A 16,279-nucleotide genomic window follows, 5' to 3' on the forward strand; every position below is an offset into this window, starting at 1 on the left:
AGGGGTCCTACAATTCTATTTAACATATTTATTTCATCTGTCTGCAGAGAAAAGTTAGTTATACATTTCCCTAGCTTTTCTTTTGTTTGTTTTGTCAGTTGTGGGGCTTGAACTCAGAGCCTGGGCACCATTCCTGAGCCTCTTTGTGGTCAAGGCTCTTCCACTTGAGCCACAGCTCCACTTCCAGTTTTGAGTGGTTAATTGGTGATAAGTCTCACCGGAACTGTTCTGTTGGAGCCAGCTCCAAACCACAATCGTCACATCTTAGCCTCCTTAGTAGGTAGGATTACAAGCATGAGCCACTGGTGCCCAGCTTCCCTAACTTTTATAAACTCTGGACTAAATTCATCCTTGCATCTAACCTGGATCAACCAGACTCATGGAAAGGAAAAGCCTCAAGATATATCCATTTCATAAAACTTAAGATTCCTTTATCATAGACAGGCTCTGTTTGTCCTCCAAGGGGCTGCTTTCACTATAGGAGTCACTCTAGTATATAATCTGGTTATGCAAAGGTTCCATTAATAATACATGTGAGTTAAAGCATGGGTAATGAGCTGAATGTAGAGGATGCAGAAAATAGCTGACTGCTGATACTGAGAGGCCACTCCTGTGTAATAGGAAAGAATACCATACTTGATGAGATATGATGAGCATTTAAAGATCCTGTGTTGTTTTTTTTTTAAGTGGCCTGGGGGCTGGGAAGGTGGCTCAGTGGTAGCTCTGCGTTCGATTCCTCAGCACCACATAAGCAGAAAAAGCCAGAAGTGGCGCTGTGACTCAAGTGTAGGGAGCTAGCCTTGAGCTGAAGAGCTGAAGGACAGCATCCAGGCCCAGAGTTCGGGCCCCACGACTGGCAAAAAAAAAAAAAAAAAAAAAATAGTGGCCTGTTACACCAAAGACAGGCTCTGTTTTGTTTTTTCATTTTATACTCCAGTTCCCACATCAGCTCCAGATATTTAATACAATCAGAAAATACATCTTATAAAAGCAATACTTTGCATGAGGCTGCCTGGCTGACTTCCTACCCTGAACCCTAAAGAGTAGGAAAGAGTAATTGCTGGACAGCTCAAGTTTTGAAAGCAAAGAGAGCAGAGTTTGAGTACTATTACTGGCTTTGAGTAAAGTAATCCATTTCAATATGTTCCACTTCCCTTATCTTCAAGAAATAACAAAGTTAATATAAACAAAGTGCTTTGCACAGTTTCATCATTCAATAAATATTTGCACTCAAAAAGATTTATTGCAGGGCTGGGAAGGTGGCTCAGTGGTAGAGCGCTTGCCTTGCATGCCTGAGGCCCTGGGTTCGATTCCTCAGTACCACATAAGCAGAAAAAGCCAGAAGTGGCGCTATGGCTCAAGTGGTAGAGCGCTAGCCTTGAGCTGAAGAGCTGAGGGACAGTGCCCAGGCCCAGAGTTCAGGCCCCACAACCGGCCAAAAAAAAAAAAAAAAAGATTTATTGCAGGCTGAAGCCCTGGGTTCGATTCCTCAGTACCACATAAACAGAAAAAGCCAGAAGTGGTGCTGTAGCTCAAGTGGTAGAGTGCTAGCCTTGAGGAAAAGAAGCTCAGGGCTAGTGCCCAGGCTCTAAGTTCAACCTCCTTGAGCTTCCCATGGTAAGCCGCAAGCCACCAGCATGAGGCTCATTTATTACTTCTTCTAAGCAGAATAAATAGAAATACTGAACTCAAAGAGAGAGAAGCTCAACTATACAATGAAGAGAAAATGGTATTTGAAGGTCTAGTATTAATTTTAAAATATACCTCTGAAATATTTTTGAAAAATATCACCTTGACTATCAGTCCATGTGTACGTTGCCAAGACACAGAAGTTGGAGATAATAGACCAGGGCCTGCAAATAGATAATTCTAAAGCCAGAGAGCGGTGAACTTCAGGGAGATAACAAACTATGAAATAGAGAAAATACAGGCCTGTAGAGTACTGATTTCCAGGAAAGGCAAAGAGGAGACTGTAAAAGAGTGATCAGATAGAAAGAAGAGGATGGAAAACACTCATAGCAACAACCATAAAGAGGAAAAGTGGTGAGATATGTTTAATTCTACAGGTAGTAGATCAAATCAGAAACAGAAAAATGACAGATAACAGTAGTTTCAACAAAAAAACTAAATACAGATATGCAATTGTAGAAGGCTGAAGACAAAGTGAGAAACTTTTCTTAAAGGTTGACAGTGAAAAGAAAAAGGAACATAAGACTATACCTGAGATGTGGAGAAACACAGTAACAGGAGAAAAATGTCAATTGTAGGTAAAATTGTATCTCCGTGAAAGATATGTTGCTGGCACTTATAAATGGGACCTTACTTGAAAATACTCTTTGAAGATATAAATCAGGTTAAAAATGAGGTTGTACTGTATTACAGCAGGCCTTAATCCAATGATTGGTATCTTCATAAGGGAAATTTGGACCTAAACAGGCTTATGGGAAGAGAATACCATGTAATGCCAAACACAGATACTGAAGTGAAATACCAGGAATTGCTAGCAACATACAGAAATTAAGGAAGTGCTAAATGGTTGCAACATAATATTTCCAAGTGTTGTTGTAAGTATCAATAGTCTAATGATGTGAACTTCTGAGTATTTGTCTCTTCAGAGATGAAGAAAAAAGTTGTATACTTTGGTTTCTGATATGTACTTATCAATATAGTCATAACAGTCCCTGCTGTGCTATCCTCTAATACACAGGGGTCTCAATACTCTGAGATATTCTAGTCAGCCAGGGAGAGGGATAAAGAGGGGCTGGTGTAAAAGTATTCCAAAACCACTAAGAAGTTGTTTTGTTTATGTCAGTTGGAATCACACACCCACATTACTGGTAATACTTACATTTTTTAAACTTTCATCTTTCAAGGAAGGCAAGTATAATAAGAAATCTTCTAAAATGTGGTTATGGAACCTTTATTTGCCCTTAAATTTTATATTTCTAAAAACTAGATTTTTCTCAAAGAAAGATAGACTACATTTTAATTAAAATACATACCTTTAAGGTATTTTAAAATTAATTTGAGCAATAGAGTTCCTTCCTATGTGGTTAAAATAAGGGGGAATTTGTTTTCCTCCTTAATTATCCAGATAATGGGTTCCAGCCTCCCTTTGATGTGTCAGAAAGGCTCACCTGTTTCACTACAACCTGCTCTTTATTATCAAACAATTATAGTTCCTCAAATCCCAAATTTCCAAAGGTGCCATTTATCTAAATCACATGTGTGTTCCCTTTGCACTCATTCTGAAAAAGAATTTTCCTTGATCAAAAATTTAACCTGATTACCCCCTGGGTGCATCAGCCCTTTTATTACCTAGAATAAAATTAAAATTCAGATGACTTCTAGCATACATACTGACGACTAAAGCATCTCTTTTAACTATATTCTAACTATTAATATAGCAAGAGAAAAGCTAGGATTCTTATATAAAGTACATAAAATAAAAAAAGGGAATTTTCTTAATGAAGACTTTCCCCTTCAGGAAAAAAAAATAACAATTAACATGTGCTCTCATATGCAAGAATTCCAAGATTCCCTTCATCCTTATTCCACAAAAAAAAAAAAAAAAAAGGTCTGTCATTACACCCTCACTTGATTTGTTGAAGGTAATGAACTTGAACTATATTTACCACAAAATCCTCAAATTTAGTTCCAGGACAAATGGACTAACACAATTAATTTAAATGAAAGCAATAGCCCCTGGGGAAATGTACAAATTAAAAAACATGTGTGATGGGATATATACTTACAAGATAGATACTGGGACCTAGGATAGGGCTTAGAGGAGGTAACATCAGCCTAGCAATTCTGCAGAATAAATCAGTGTCATAACTGCAGAATGATCAAGTAAGTAGAACATAGATTGGAATAAATTCTGGGAGACATTCTGAGAGGGACTGGCAGAGTTGGAGGGATATTAGTAAAATTGTGGGATATAGGAGGAAGGCCCTAGGTTTGCCAGTTGTGGATCTGGCCTATACATGGCTTAGGTGATATCTTCACAAGGAGGCCTGACAGATCAAGATCTTCCAGGGACTAAGCAGATTCTGTCAGAGATTCTCTGGCAAATTCTGAGAATGGGTACAAAAGTCCTCTGAAGCCAAGTGCTGGTAGCTCACACCTATAATCCTAGCTACTCAGGAGGCTGAAATCTGAGGATCGCAGTTCAAAGCCAGCCTGGTCAGGAAAGTCAGTGATACTCTAATCTCTAATAAACCACTCAGAAAACTGGAAGTGGAGCTGTGGCGCAAGTAGCAGAGCACTAGTCTTGAGCTGAAGAACTGAGTGACAGCACCCAAGCCCAGAGTTAAGTCCCACAACTGACCAAAAAAAAAAAAAAAGTGCTCTCAGAGTTTGGAGTAAATGACCATCTAATAGGCCTGAAAGGCTCCTCCTACATGACACCAAAATTAGAACAACCCATGTGTTTTTAGGAACACATGGCAGGGCCCAACCTGCTCATTAGAGAAAATGGTGGAACCATGCTCCTGACTACAAGTGAGCTCTGACTATGTGATAACAAGAAACACTACTAGAGGGCTGGGAAGGTAGCTCAGTGGTAGAGTGCTTGCCTTGAATGCATGAGGCCCTGGGTTTAATTCCTCAGTACCACATAAGCAGAAAAAGCCAGAAGTGGTGCTGTGACTCAAGTGGTAGAGCACTAGCCTTGAGCTGAAGAGCTGAAGGACAGCGTCCAGGCCCAGAGTTCAGGTTCCATGACCGGCACAAAAAAAGAAAGAAAGGAAGAAAGGAAGGAAGGAAGGAGAAAAAAAAGACTACTAGAGCTCTCCTAGTGTGCTGGCAACATGATGGTATGGGACTCAAGAGGTTCTGAGGCCAAGGTTCTTGGGAGATGTAACAAGTATAGAGGAATTCTGTTACCGTTGCTGTCTGCAGATAGGCTAGACTTTGGTTCCTATTTGCTATTGTGGCCAGAACGCTATTTCAGTCCAAAACAAATCCAACTATATACAGAAGCCATGGATAGATTGAGGACAACAATGACTACATTTTCTTTGGGTTGAAAGCTAATTATAGGCACCCTACATATGAACACAATACTACTTAGTAAAAAGACAGTAAGGATTGTATTTGATCATGAGCTTTTTTAAAATGAATGTAAACTAGTAGAAACTACAGACAGAATAGCAATAGTAAACATGATTTGATCTCTCTAACTTCTAAAAATATTTATCAATGGGAATAACATTCAGGCCTTCATACATCTAATTTCTGAAAAAAATGGTTGCATGTTTTGGCAACCATGGCCATGTTAATTATTCTCTGTATATCACTTTCATTATCTATAAATAGGGATTACACCGAGCTTACCTTCTAGGATTTGGGGGTTATTAAAAATGATAATACACATAAAGCTTTGAACTGGCATTTAGTATTTACTCAAGAGATGTTTGCTACTTTTATTTACATCTTTTTTCAGCAGTTGTGGGGCTTGAACTCAGGGCCTGGGCACTGTCCCTAAGCTCTTTTGCTCAAAGCTAGTGCTCTACCACTTTGAGCCACAGATCCACTTTGTTTTTTGAGTGGTTAATAGGAGATAAGACTCGGAGGGACTTTTCTGCCCGGACTGGCTTTGAACCCAGATCCTGAATAGCTAGGATTACAAGTATAAGTCCCTGGGACCTGGCTTCACCAATTTTTTTCTTTTTTTCTTTCATTTTTGCCAGTCCTGGGACTTGAACTCAGAGCCTGGCACTGTCCCTAGCTTCTTTTGTGCCAGGCTAACACTCTACCACTTGAGCCACAGTGCTACATCTGCCTTTTTCTGTGTATGTGGTACTGAGGAATTGAACCCAGGGCTCCATGCATGCTAGGCAAGCACTCTACCACTAAACTACCTTCCCCACTCTACCATTCTCATGCTAATGAGAATATTAAAGCTAGATGAAGCTTTAAAGGCCACTTGGAAACCATTTTCAAGCTGGACCCTTGAATATGGGTAAGATTTCAACAGAAAATACAGGGAAGACATTCCAAGAATTGAGAATAGAGATAACATTGAAGAAAGGTGAAAAGACTTAGGAAACAGAATAGGTGTAGGAGAGCTGTGGAAAATAAGTCTGAAAGCTGGGAAGTGGCGCTGTAGCTCAAGTGGTAGAGTGCTCTCCTTGAGCTGAAGAGCAGAGGGACAGCGCCCAGGCCCAGAGTTCAAGCCCCACGGCTGCCACAAAAAAAAAAAGTCTGAAAGCTAAATTGAGGGCATATAATAGAGTACAAAATTCATTTTTTTTCTCTAATCAGCAATGATCATTAAGAAAATTTTTTTTCTTATAAATCCTTAAAGTCTAGCTTTTCCTTCCCCCTCTACAGAATATTTTTGCTATAAGGTTTTCGAACACAGTGGTTTCTTCAAAACATTAAAGTACAAACCAATGACTATGGCTATCTTAAAATATAGGTTCAGATGTGGTAGGTCTAAAATAAAGCAAGAAGCTGGGTGCAGGGGCTTACGCCTATAATCCTAGCTACTCAGGAGGCTGAGATGTGAGGTTTGAGGTTCAAAGCTAGCCCAGGCAAGGAAAGTCCATGAGACTCTTACCTCCAATAAACCACAAGAAACTGGAAGTGGGCCATGGCTCAAGTGGTAGAGCGCTCACCTTGAACTGAAGATCTGAGGGACAGCGCCCAGGCCCAGAGTTCAAACCCATGACTGACAAAAACAAAAACAAAGTATCTCAAATAGGGGCTGGGAAGGTGGCTTAGTGGTAGAGTTCTTACCTTGCATGCATGAGGCCCTGGGTTTAATTCCTCAACACCACAGAAGCAGAAAAAGCCAGAAGTGATGCTGTGTCTCAAGTGGTAGAGCGCTAGCCTTGAGCTTATATATATATAATAAAGCCAGAGAGACCCTGCATTTTCAGCAGGTATCACTATAGTTTTTGCTGCTCATCCAACCATTCATTCTTCTGAGTACAGTAATTGTAAAGATACTGTACAGAGGGATTACAGTTACTTGAGTAAGGTAATGAGTACATTTCCTATTGAGCATTACTCGCTCCTTTGTTTTTCCCCTACCATCCCTTCCCACCCTGCCTCCCTAACACCTCCCTCCTACCCCCCAACAACATAGTGTCTTGTACATCTCATGGCTAACAACCTGTATCCTTATTTCAGCATTTTGTTACTCCCTTTCCCCTCCCCAAATTAGAAAAATGTATATATATATGATATATATATATATATATATCATATATATATGTATATGAGATACAGGAAACCAGAATCAAATACAGTGAAAACAGGGGTTTTGTGTCCCTATCTTGGGGTTCATTTCGCTTATCATCACCTTATATGGTCATATGTACATCGTTTTTGAGAGTGACCTCTTCTTATAAAAATTTCATCCTTACCCTTCCTGCAGTGTTGGGCCTTGCTCATCCTCCTGAAGATATCATCATTGCATTCTACAACTTATATCACCTGAATTTCAAGCTATTAAGGCTAAGGATACAGACTAAAATAAATACTAATTTCAATTGGAGAAGGATAGGTCTCTGAAGGAAAAATGTGGAGAAATAAATTCATGTCATGTTAGAACAAGCTTTAGAAGGTATTCTGAGTGGGACTTGGAAACTTAGGAGAATATGAGTAAGATTCTGGAGACAGGAGGGGGACCCTAGAATTGCAACCATAGAAGGGAATTTAGGATAAATAGGACTTTGGGTTACAAACTAAGTAAGTGTACAGGCCCTGAAAGCTGAAAGGACTTCATCATAGGTCTTTTGCATAGATCAAAAGGAGATTCTGAGGTTTGAGTATAAAATCCCTATGGAGCCGGGCGCTGGTGGCTCACACCTGTAATCCTAGCTACTCAGGAGGCTGAGATCTGAGGATCGCGGTTCAAAGCCAGCCCAAGCAGGAAAGTTCGTGAGACTCTTATCTCCAATAAAACGCTAGAAAACCGGAAGTGGTGCTGTGGCTCAAATGGTAGAGCTCTCGCCTTGAGCTGAAGAGCACAAGGACAGCACCTAAGCCCAGAGTTCAAGCCCCACAACCGACAAAAAAAAAATCCCTATGGAAGTTTGGGGGAAATGACCATCTGAGAACATAGCCTGCGTTTCAAAATTCCAGTACGTATTGACTTGTCCTGAACTTTATCACATAAGACAAAGTTACCATTACATATATCTGTATATAATAGCAATAACTACAAATTCAAGACTGAGAGATAAATACATACATAAGTATATATAAGTATATATATTCATATATATGTATACACATACATATATGTATGTATATATACACACATATGTTTGTCACACATATATATTGGTGCTGGTGCTGGTGCTGGTGCCAGAGTCTGAACTCAGAGCCTTGCTCTTTTGTTCAGTTTTTTGTCTCATAGCTGGTACTCTAACATAAGTCATCTTGCAATAAAAGAAAGACACATATTGTTATGTATTGTTCTTCTCCTGATGTACCTAGTTTAAGATCCCCACAGACATCCCCATCCCATCTATCCCAGCCTTCACACAGGGATTGGCTGTAATTGCCTGGTAGTAAGGTAGGTCCCTGACAACACTAGTTTGAATCTTTCCCTACAATTTGACCTAAAATTTTAAAAAGCAAGTCAGTCTCTAATGCTCTCCTGGGAAGACTAGTCAAGAACATGTATATTCAGAAGCTGCTGGGGACCAGGTTGCACCACATGGACTGAAGAGCTGAATATAAACACTTAACTCTAAGAAATAAAGAGTGCTCACAACATCAGGAGAACACAGGGAAATAGCTCTATCTGAGAGGGTTGCAACCTAACAGCCATGTGTATCTCCACATAACTGGCCAGGCAAAACTCAACCACATGTGTTCTATGATTTCTGCAAATGAATGGGGAGATAGGCTACCAAGTGAGCTACTGAGAAGTTGCATTTCCTATCTAGTGGAAGGCTGCTACATGACCTTATCTTATCTATCTCCTCAGTTTCAGTTGAACATAAGGCTTTCCACCTTTCCCCACATTTAGGTTATAGATACAAACTTCAGAATGTCTGTAAAAATGTTTTGCTGTGGTTTAAAGGTAGCATCTCAATAGCAGGGGGTGGCCACTAAAATTTTATCCTCTGGCCTCTTTAGGTTCATTGTTATCTGAGTTATTAGGATCACAGGAAACTTGATGCCACAATGACTTGGTTTTGCAGTCTGTGTAAGTATTTGGGCATAATTTACTCTTTATCAAGAAAATCTGTGGAAGTATAACAAGCCATCCTAATAGCCATAGAACACTCTTGCCTATAATTAGTCTTCTACCTTGCTGCCTTGCGGATTTTTGAAAACTTAACAAAAAAGTAAGAAACAGAGAGTTTACTTCCTGAGTTCTCAAATGTTCCAGCCTGATTTCAGTCTGTTCCAGGAATGCTCTTCCAGGAAAGCACTGAATTCCAAAAGAAACTATAGTATTTCTAAAATAAATCTCCCCAATGTTTTTTTTTTTCCCTTAAAAGAACATTATCTCAGAATGTATTTTTGACCTTTACAATCAGAAGATCATATAATACAAACACAGGAGATAGTATCAGTAATCAGAACTCTAGTTTCAAAGACTCAAATGCACCTTCTTTTTATTAAAATTCTACCACTCTTATATGTTTCTTTCTTTCTGGCTCTTAGTCTAATATATATAATAGGATTAGCCTACATCATTACAGCTGAAGTAAATATAGGTATATGTAAATGTTTTGGGCCAAATAAAATGTGATTCTTTTTAATTATGATGGAAGTATAAATTACTTTCATTAGGAAGTGGCTCTGTGGCTCAAGCGGTAGAGCGCTCGCCTTAAGCTTAAGAGCGCAACGACAGAGCCCAAGCCCAGAGTTCAAGCCCCATGACCGACAAAAAAAAAAAATACTCTCATTATTTTCCAATAATTCCATAGTAGAAACTATATGTATCGACTATAGATGGAACCACACATTATATTTATATAAAATAATCAAACAAAACAATATAAGGATTTGACATCTTTTAACATCTTTTGAGTGTAGCTGTGCCCTACTACATAATAATTTAAACCAATATGCAGACACTTATGTATCAATGGCCATAGCTTAGGATGTTAATCAATTAGCTTTGTTTTCTTTTGCAGCCAGTTAAACTTTCTTTGTTCAGGGTTATAGTCTGGGAATCAAGTGAGTCAAGTATTGCTAGGAAAGCCTTGGACATTGTGGACTTTCACCAAAAATTGTGAATAAATTGATGCAGGTTGATTATCACTACTAGAAAACAAGTAAGAAAACAGCAGGGCCATTGACATCATAATAGAAGAACATTGAATAATTATGGTTAAAACTGAAAGTCCCAATTTTATATTAATGAAACATCATCCATAGGAAAGTGCACAAAGGGGCTGGGAATGTGGCTTAGTGGTAGAGTGCTTGCCTAGTATGCATGAAGCCCTGGGTTTAGTTCCTCAGTACCACATACACAGAAAAAGCTGCAAGTGGAGCTGTGGCTCAAATGGTAGAGCGCTAGCCTTGAGAAAAAAAGATCTCAGGGACAGTGCCCAGGCCCTGAGTTCAAGTCTCAGGATTGGCAAAAAAAAAAAAAAAGAAAAGAAAAAAAAGAAAGAGAAGTTCACAGAGTGATACATGTGGTGCTTGTGGTTCCCCTGAGATGCACGTAGTTCATAATAAGTAGTCTTAATATGACTATTATCAAAAAATTCAAATCTCTCTTTTTTGGGGGGAAGGGAGTCAGTCGTGGGGCTTGAACTCTGGGCTTGGGCGCTGTCCCTGCATTCTTCAGCTCAAGGTGAGCACTCTACAACTTGAGTCACAGGGCCACTTCCGGTTTTTTGGTGGTTTAAAAGTCTCATGGACTTTCCTGCCCGGGCTGGCTTTGAACCGTGATCCTCAGATCTCAGCCTCCTTAGTAGCTAGGATTACAGGTATAAGCCACTGGTGCTCAACTCAAATCTCTTTGAAAATTAAATTTACTAGCTAAACAGACATCTTCCAATCATTATCTTATATAATTTATTAGTGTTACAATAAGTTGTGGAAAGAATACCTACATTTATAAAACTTTTATGATTAGATGCCAATTAGTAGTGATATATTTATAATAAAATGTATCAGAAAATATAAGATTAAAATTTCAACCAGCATTTTAAAATATTTTTAAAATTTGTGAACAAAGCATAATTCAATGATTAGTAACTTTCTTTTTTTTTTTTTGGGGGGGGGGGGTCCGGTGGTGGGGCCTGAACTCTGGGCTTGGGCACTGTCCCTCAGCTCTTCAGCTCAAGGCTAGCGCTCTACCACTTGAGCCACAGCGCCACTTCCGGCTTTTTTCTTTTTGCTTATGTGGTGCTGAGGAATCGAACTCAGGGCCTCAGGCATGCAAGGCAAGCGCTCTACCACTGAGCCACCTTCCCAGCCCCTGATTATTAACTTTCTACAGCCACATTTAATAGTTATTAGTTTCAAGATTGGTTATAGTAGATCTTTTTCTAAATGTTTTGTTCCCCACAGTATACATCTCTAATTTAATGTGAACCCATTATATCAAAAGTGTTTCTATGTGTTAAGATACATATAAATGTTACTATGTCTGTTTATGGCACAATATAATCCCGAGACACACAACATGCATTCAGAAGACTTCCAGAATTCTACAATAATACTTAGTCGAGGAAGGCAGGATCCTTGTAAGATCCATGATAACTTGGAAGAAAAAAAAATCTACAAAATTAACAACGGGGGCGGGGACGGGGGGGGGGGGGGAGGATGGGAAAGGTTGGGAAGGGGAAACAAAGGAGGAGGCTACAATGCTTGCTAAGAAATGTACTCATTATCTTGCCCATGTAATTGTAACTCCTCTGTACAGTATTTTCACAATGAAAAAAATTAACAACAAACTTAAGTCAGGCAGGATTGAATCATTTCAAGTAAAATAGTCAGCAAGTAAAAAGATTCCTCAAAAATTGCAGGCCCTGGTTGCTGCCTCTTAGTTTTTAGCCTAGGAACACAGAAGACCAGGAACCCTGGAGCAACTGGCACAGGCGCTGGGGCAACTTTACCTGGGACACCGGGCCTCAGCGGCCAGCTCAGGTCTCCTTTGCTTTAAGCTACCCCAGGTTGGAGACTGCCCCGGCTTTGTGGAATTTTGAGAAAGCAGGCAAAACTTCGGTTGGGAGACTTGTCTGAGAAACGTTTCGGGGCACGAGATGGGGAAAGCGACTAGCTTGCGGTAGAGTGGGGGCGGCCTTACCAGCAGAACCACCGGCCAAGATCTGCTGAGAAATCTCGCGCAGTAAGCCGACGTTGGATTTGGTGGGCTTGGTGGACATGGTGGGCAGCCGCACGACGGGGTAGCGAGTGCTGAGCCGAGTGAGCGGGGTCTCCGCTGAACGCAGGCCTGAAGCCTCTCCAGGTGAAGGGAGCCGGGGGAGCTCCCAGCGGGGCAGCAATCCCGCGAGTACCCAGAGAAGGCGGTTCGGGCACTGGCTCGCGGCGGGATCACCGGAACCTGGAGGCTGCACTGCTTCGGGGTGGTCTCTCGCCGAGCCTAGACACCCTGGGCTCCAAGGTTTCTGAAGAGATTAGTGGACTGGGTGGAGTTGGCCGACCCTGTAGGCCAGGCTGGGTTTCCTAGATTGGCATCCTATCAAGAGTTTGTCTGGAGGGAGGCCCTGCCTGGAAAATGCAGAGAAGAAGCGCAGTGTGAAACCCAGCGGGGGAAGCCTGGGGTAACCCTTGCCCTCTGGCAAGCCCGGAGCTGACCTAGAATAGCAACTAACTCAAAGCAGGCCCACTTCCTAAGGACCTTACGGTTGAGCTAATGGAATACTTTAGCAAAAAGAGCGATTTGAATTTAAGGAAAATTATCTCATACCTCAACTCGTTTTATTAACTGAAAAACTGGGGAGAGTAGGAAAAGAAGAAGAAGAAAGAAAGTGCCTGGTGACAAATAAGCCCCAGGACAGAAGGTACTCAGTTTAATTTATGAGTGTTAGAAAATCAAATCCATGGACCTCATCTCAAGACTACTAAATCAGAATATTTAGGTTGGCCTTATGGACCTGTGTTTTAACCAGTTCTCTACTGATTGTTGTTAACATTAAGGTTGTGATCTCCACCTAAGTAACAGAGAAACATAAACAACCTTTTAGTATATTCTCTCTATAAAATGTTTAATTACTCATATTAGCCCCTTTAATTAACAAAAATTGTAATTTATACCTGTTTTTAAATCTAAAATAAAGCTGGTCAGCAGCGGCTCATGCCTATAATACTAGCTACCCAGGAGGCTGATATCTGAGGATCACAGTTCAAAGCCGGCTAGGGCAGGAAAGTTCCTGATAACTCTTATTTCCAATGCACTACTCAGAAAAAGCTGGAAGTGGCACTATGGATCAGGTCGGAAAGTGTTACCCTTGGGCACAAAGAGGCTTAGGAACATCGACCAAGGCCAGCAAAAAAAAACAAAACTAAAATAATTATATGACCCCCACAAAATTAATGTTTATAAATTATAGAATTTTAATGTTAAAAAATGATTATAAGGCACATACTTAACCAAATCCTACATTTATTCACTGAGAGCTTACTAAAGTGTTAGCAGTATTAACAATAAGCATCCTTTTCTTGTGGATCATATAATTTAATGAAAAAGATCCTATATCTTGCAGATATAGGATAGAATATTTATCTTTCCTAAATTACTTCAGGATAAGCAATAATACTATGAAGTCAAGATTTAAAGGTAACTTATTAATATTATTTCTTTTTTTTTTTTCCTTTTTGTGGGTTGTGGGGCTTGAACTCTGGGCCTGGGCACTGTCCCTAAGCTCTTCAGCTCAAGGCAAGCGCTCTACCTCTGGAGCCACAGCACCACTTCTCATTTTCTGAGCAGTTTATTTTTGGAGATAAGGCTTTGAACATAGATCCTCGGATCTCTGCCTCCTGAGTAGCTAGGATTACAGGCATGAGCCACTGGCGCCCCACACTAATATTATTTCTATGAATTCTTTAACCTCTGACAATCTTACCCTGAAAGATGAGTTCGTGTTGTGCTCTTACCCAAAACAAACAAAAAAGACAGTATGTTTCCTCTTTTGGTTCTCCCTGGATTATGACAAATTTCTTTGTGTAAAAACAAAGGCAGGGGCTGGGAAGGTGGCTCAGTGGTAGAGTGCTTGCCTTGCATGCCTGAGGCCCTGGGTTCAATTCCTCAGCACCACATAAGCAAAAAGAAAAAAGCCAGGAGTGGCGCTGTGGCTCAAGTGGTACAGCGCTAGCCTTGAGCTGAAGAGCTGAGGGACAGTGCCCAGGCCCAGAGTTCAGGCCACATGACCAGACCCCCCCCCCAAAAAAAAAAAAAAAAAAACAAGAGCGGGCTGGGAAGGTGGCTCAGTGGTAGAGTGCTTGCCTTGCATGCATGAGGCCCTGGGTTCGATTCCTCAGCACCACATAAGCAAAAAGAAAAAAGCCAGAAGTGGCACTGTGTCTCAAGCGGTAGAGCGCTAGTCTTGAGCTGAAGAGCTGAGGAACAGCGCCCAGGCCCAGAGTTCAGGCCCCACGACCGGACCCACCCCTCCTCAAAAAAAAAAAAAAAGCAAGGGCAAGTGATAGAGTGCTAGCCTAGAAAAAAAGGAGCCCAGGGACAAAACCAGGACCAGACTTCAAGCCCCAGTACTGGCAAAAGAAGCTCAGGAACAGTGCCCAGGCCTAGAGTTCAAACCCCAGGACTGGCAAAAAATATATAAATAAATAATAAAAATAAAAAATTACAACAAACAAACACTTTAAAAGAAAAGGCCTCAGTGACTCATGCCTGTCATCCCTAACTACTCAACATGAAACATGAGGCTTATGGTTCAAAACCAGCCTAAGCAAACAAATCCAAGAAGTTTCTTTTTGTTGTTGTTGTTTTTGGGTCCGGTTGTGGGGCCTGAACTCTGGGCCTGGGCGCTGTCCCTCAGCTCTTCAGCTCAAGGCTAGCGCTCTACCACTTGAGCCACAGACCACTTCCAGCTTTTTTCTTTATGTGGTGCTGGGGAATCGAACCCAGGGCCTCAGGCATGCAAGGCAAGCACTCTACCACTGAGCCACCTTCCCAGCCCACCTAGCTGTCTTTCCTGGTCGTTCAGTGTGCAGCTCCAATGTAGTTTGGAATGTCCTTGGCTCACCTGCGGGCCCTCACTCCCTCCCCTGCCCGGTGACAGGCCTCTCCCGGGCTAGCGCTCTACCACATGAGCCACAGCGCCACTTCCAGCTTTTTTCTTTTTGCTTATGTGGTGCTGAGGGATCGAACCCAGGGCCTCAGGCATGCAAGGCAAGTGCTCTACCACTGAGCCATCTTCCCAGCCCATAAATCCAAGAAGTTTCTATGTCTAATTAACCAACAAAAAGCTGAATGTGGAGATGTGGCTCAAATGGTAAGAAGCCAGGCAATATCATGAGGTTCGGTGTTCAAGCTCAACAGTACCAACACACACACACACACACACACACACACACACACACAGAGTCTATGATTGGGTCTTTAGTGAAACAAGACATGGCAGGAAGTGAGTAGCAGAACAAAGCCATTCATCTCAAGACTGAAATTCACCTCAATGAAGCAAAAGAGAGAGTGGAAACATTGTTCCACAACTTACTCCTGAGGCCCCAGGACAAGCTCTTAATAATTTAATGACTTTCTAGTTGACTTATACCTTAAAGATTCTACAACCTTGTATATCACTCATCTGGAGACTTACATCAGTGAAGAATTGGGGAATTTTTTGTATTTGGGGTGGGGGGGTTGTTTGTTTTTTGTTGGTCATCAGGCTTGAACTCTACTTGGGTACTGTCCCTGTGCTCTTCAGCTCAAGGTGAGTACCACTTGAGCCATTGTTCCACTTCCAGTTTTCTTGTGGTTTACTAGAGATAAGAGTCTCATGGACTTTCCTGCCTGGGCTGGTTTTGAACCATGATCCTCAGATCTCAGCCTCCCAAGTAGCTAGAATTACAGGTATGAGCCACCAGTACCTGGCTTGTTTGTTTTTTGCAAGGGCCTATGATGTTAGCTGGTATTAATGTTATGTCTCTATGAAGAAAGTTGCTGAATTTATTGAATTACGAGTCCTGCCTGTGATTGCCTTGGCAGGTCTAGACCAAATGATTCCCTGAGTCTTATGCAGCCCATAGGTCATGTTCACCCCATACCTTTGGACAATATTCCAATTCCAGCTGGGCGCCAGTGGCTCATGCCTATAATATCCTAGCTTCTCAGGAGGCTGAGATCTGAGGATCGTGGTTCAAAGCC

The 16,279-nt window shown here is 41.3% G+C and overlaps 1 protein-coding gene across 1 annotated transcript in view; it reads right to left on the reverse strand.

Annotated features, from left to right (window-relative positions):
• The window catches only part of Slc25a21 (solute carrier family 25 member 21), a 543,123-nt gene extending 529,208 nt beyond the window's left edge, over nucleotides 1–13,915 (reverse strand). The window contains exons 1-3 of the mRNA XM_042677900.1: nucleotides 13,910–13,915; nucleotides 12,471–12,474; nucleotides 12,239–12,416 (exon numbers count right to left, since the gene is read on the reverse strand). Coding sequence (XP_042533834.1) covers nucleotides 12,239–12,317 — 79 coding nt within the window. The 5' untranslated portion in view covers nucleotides 12,318–12,416; nucleotides 12,471–12,474; nucleotides 13,910–13,915. The remainder of the gene's footprint in view (nucleotides 1–12,238; nucleotides 12,417–12,470; nucleotides 12,475–13,909) is intronic.
• Nucleotides 13,916–16,279: the final 2,364 nt, after the last annotated feature.

The sequence above is a fragment of the Dipodomys spectabilis genome, unplaced genomic scaffold (genome assembly GCF_019054845.1).
Source record: "Dipodomys spectabilis isolate Male_0828 unplaced genomic scaffold, ASM1905484v1 ptg000042l, whole genome shotgun sequence".
NCBI lineage: Eukaryota > Metazoa > Chordata > Mammalia > Rodentia > Heteromyidae > Dipodomys > Dipodomys spectabilis.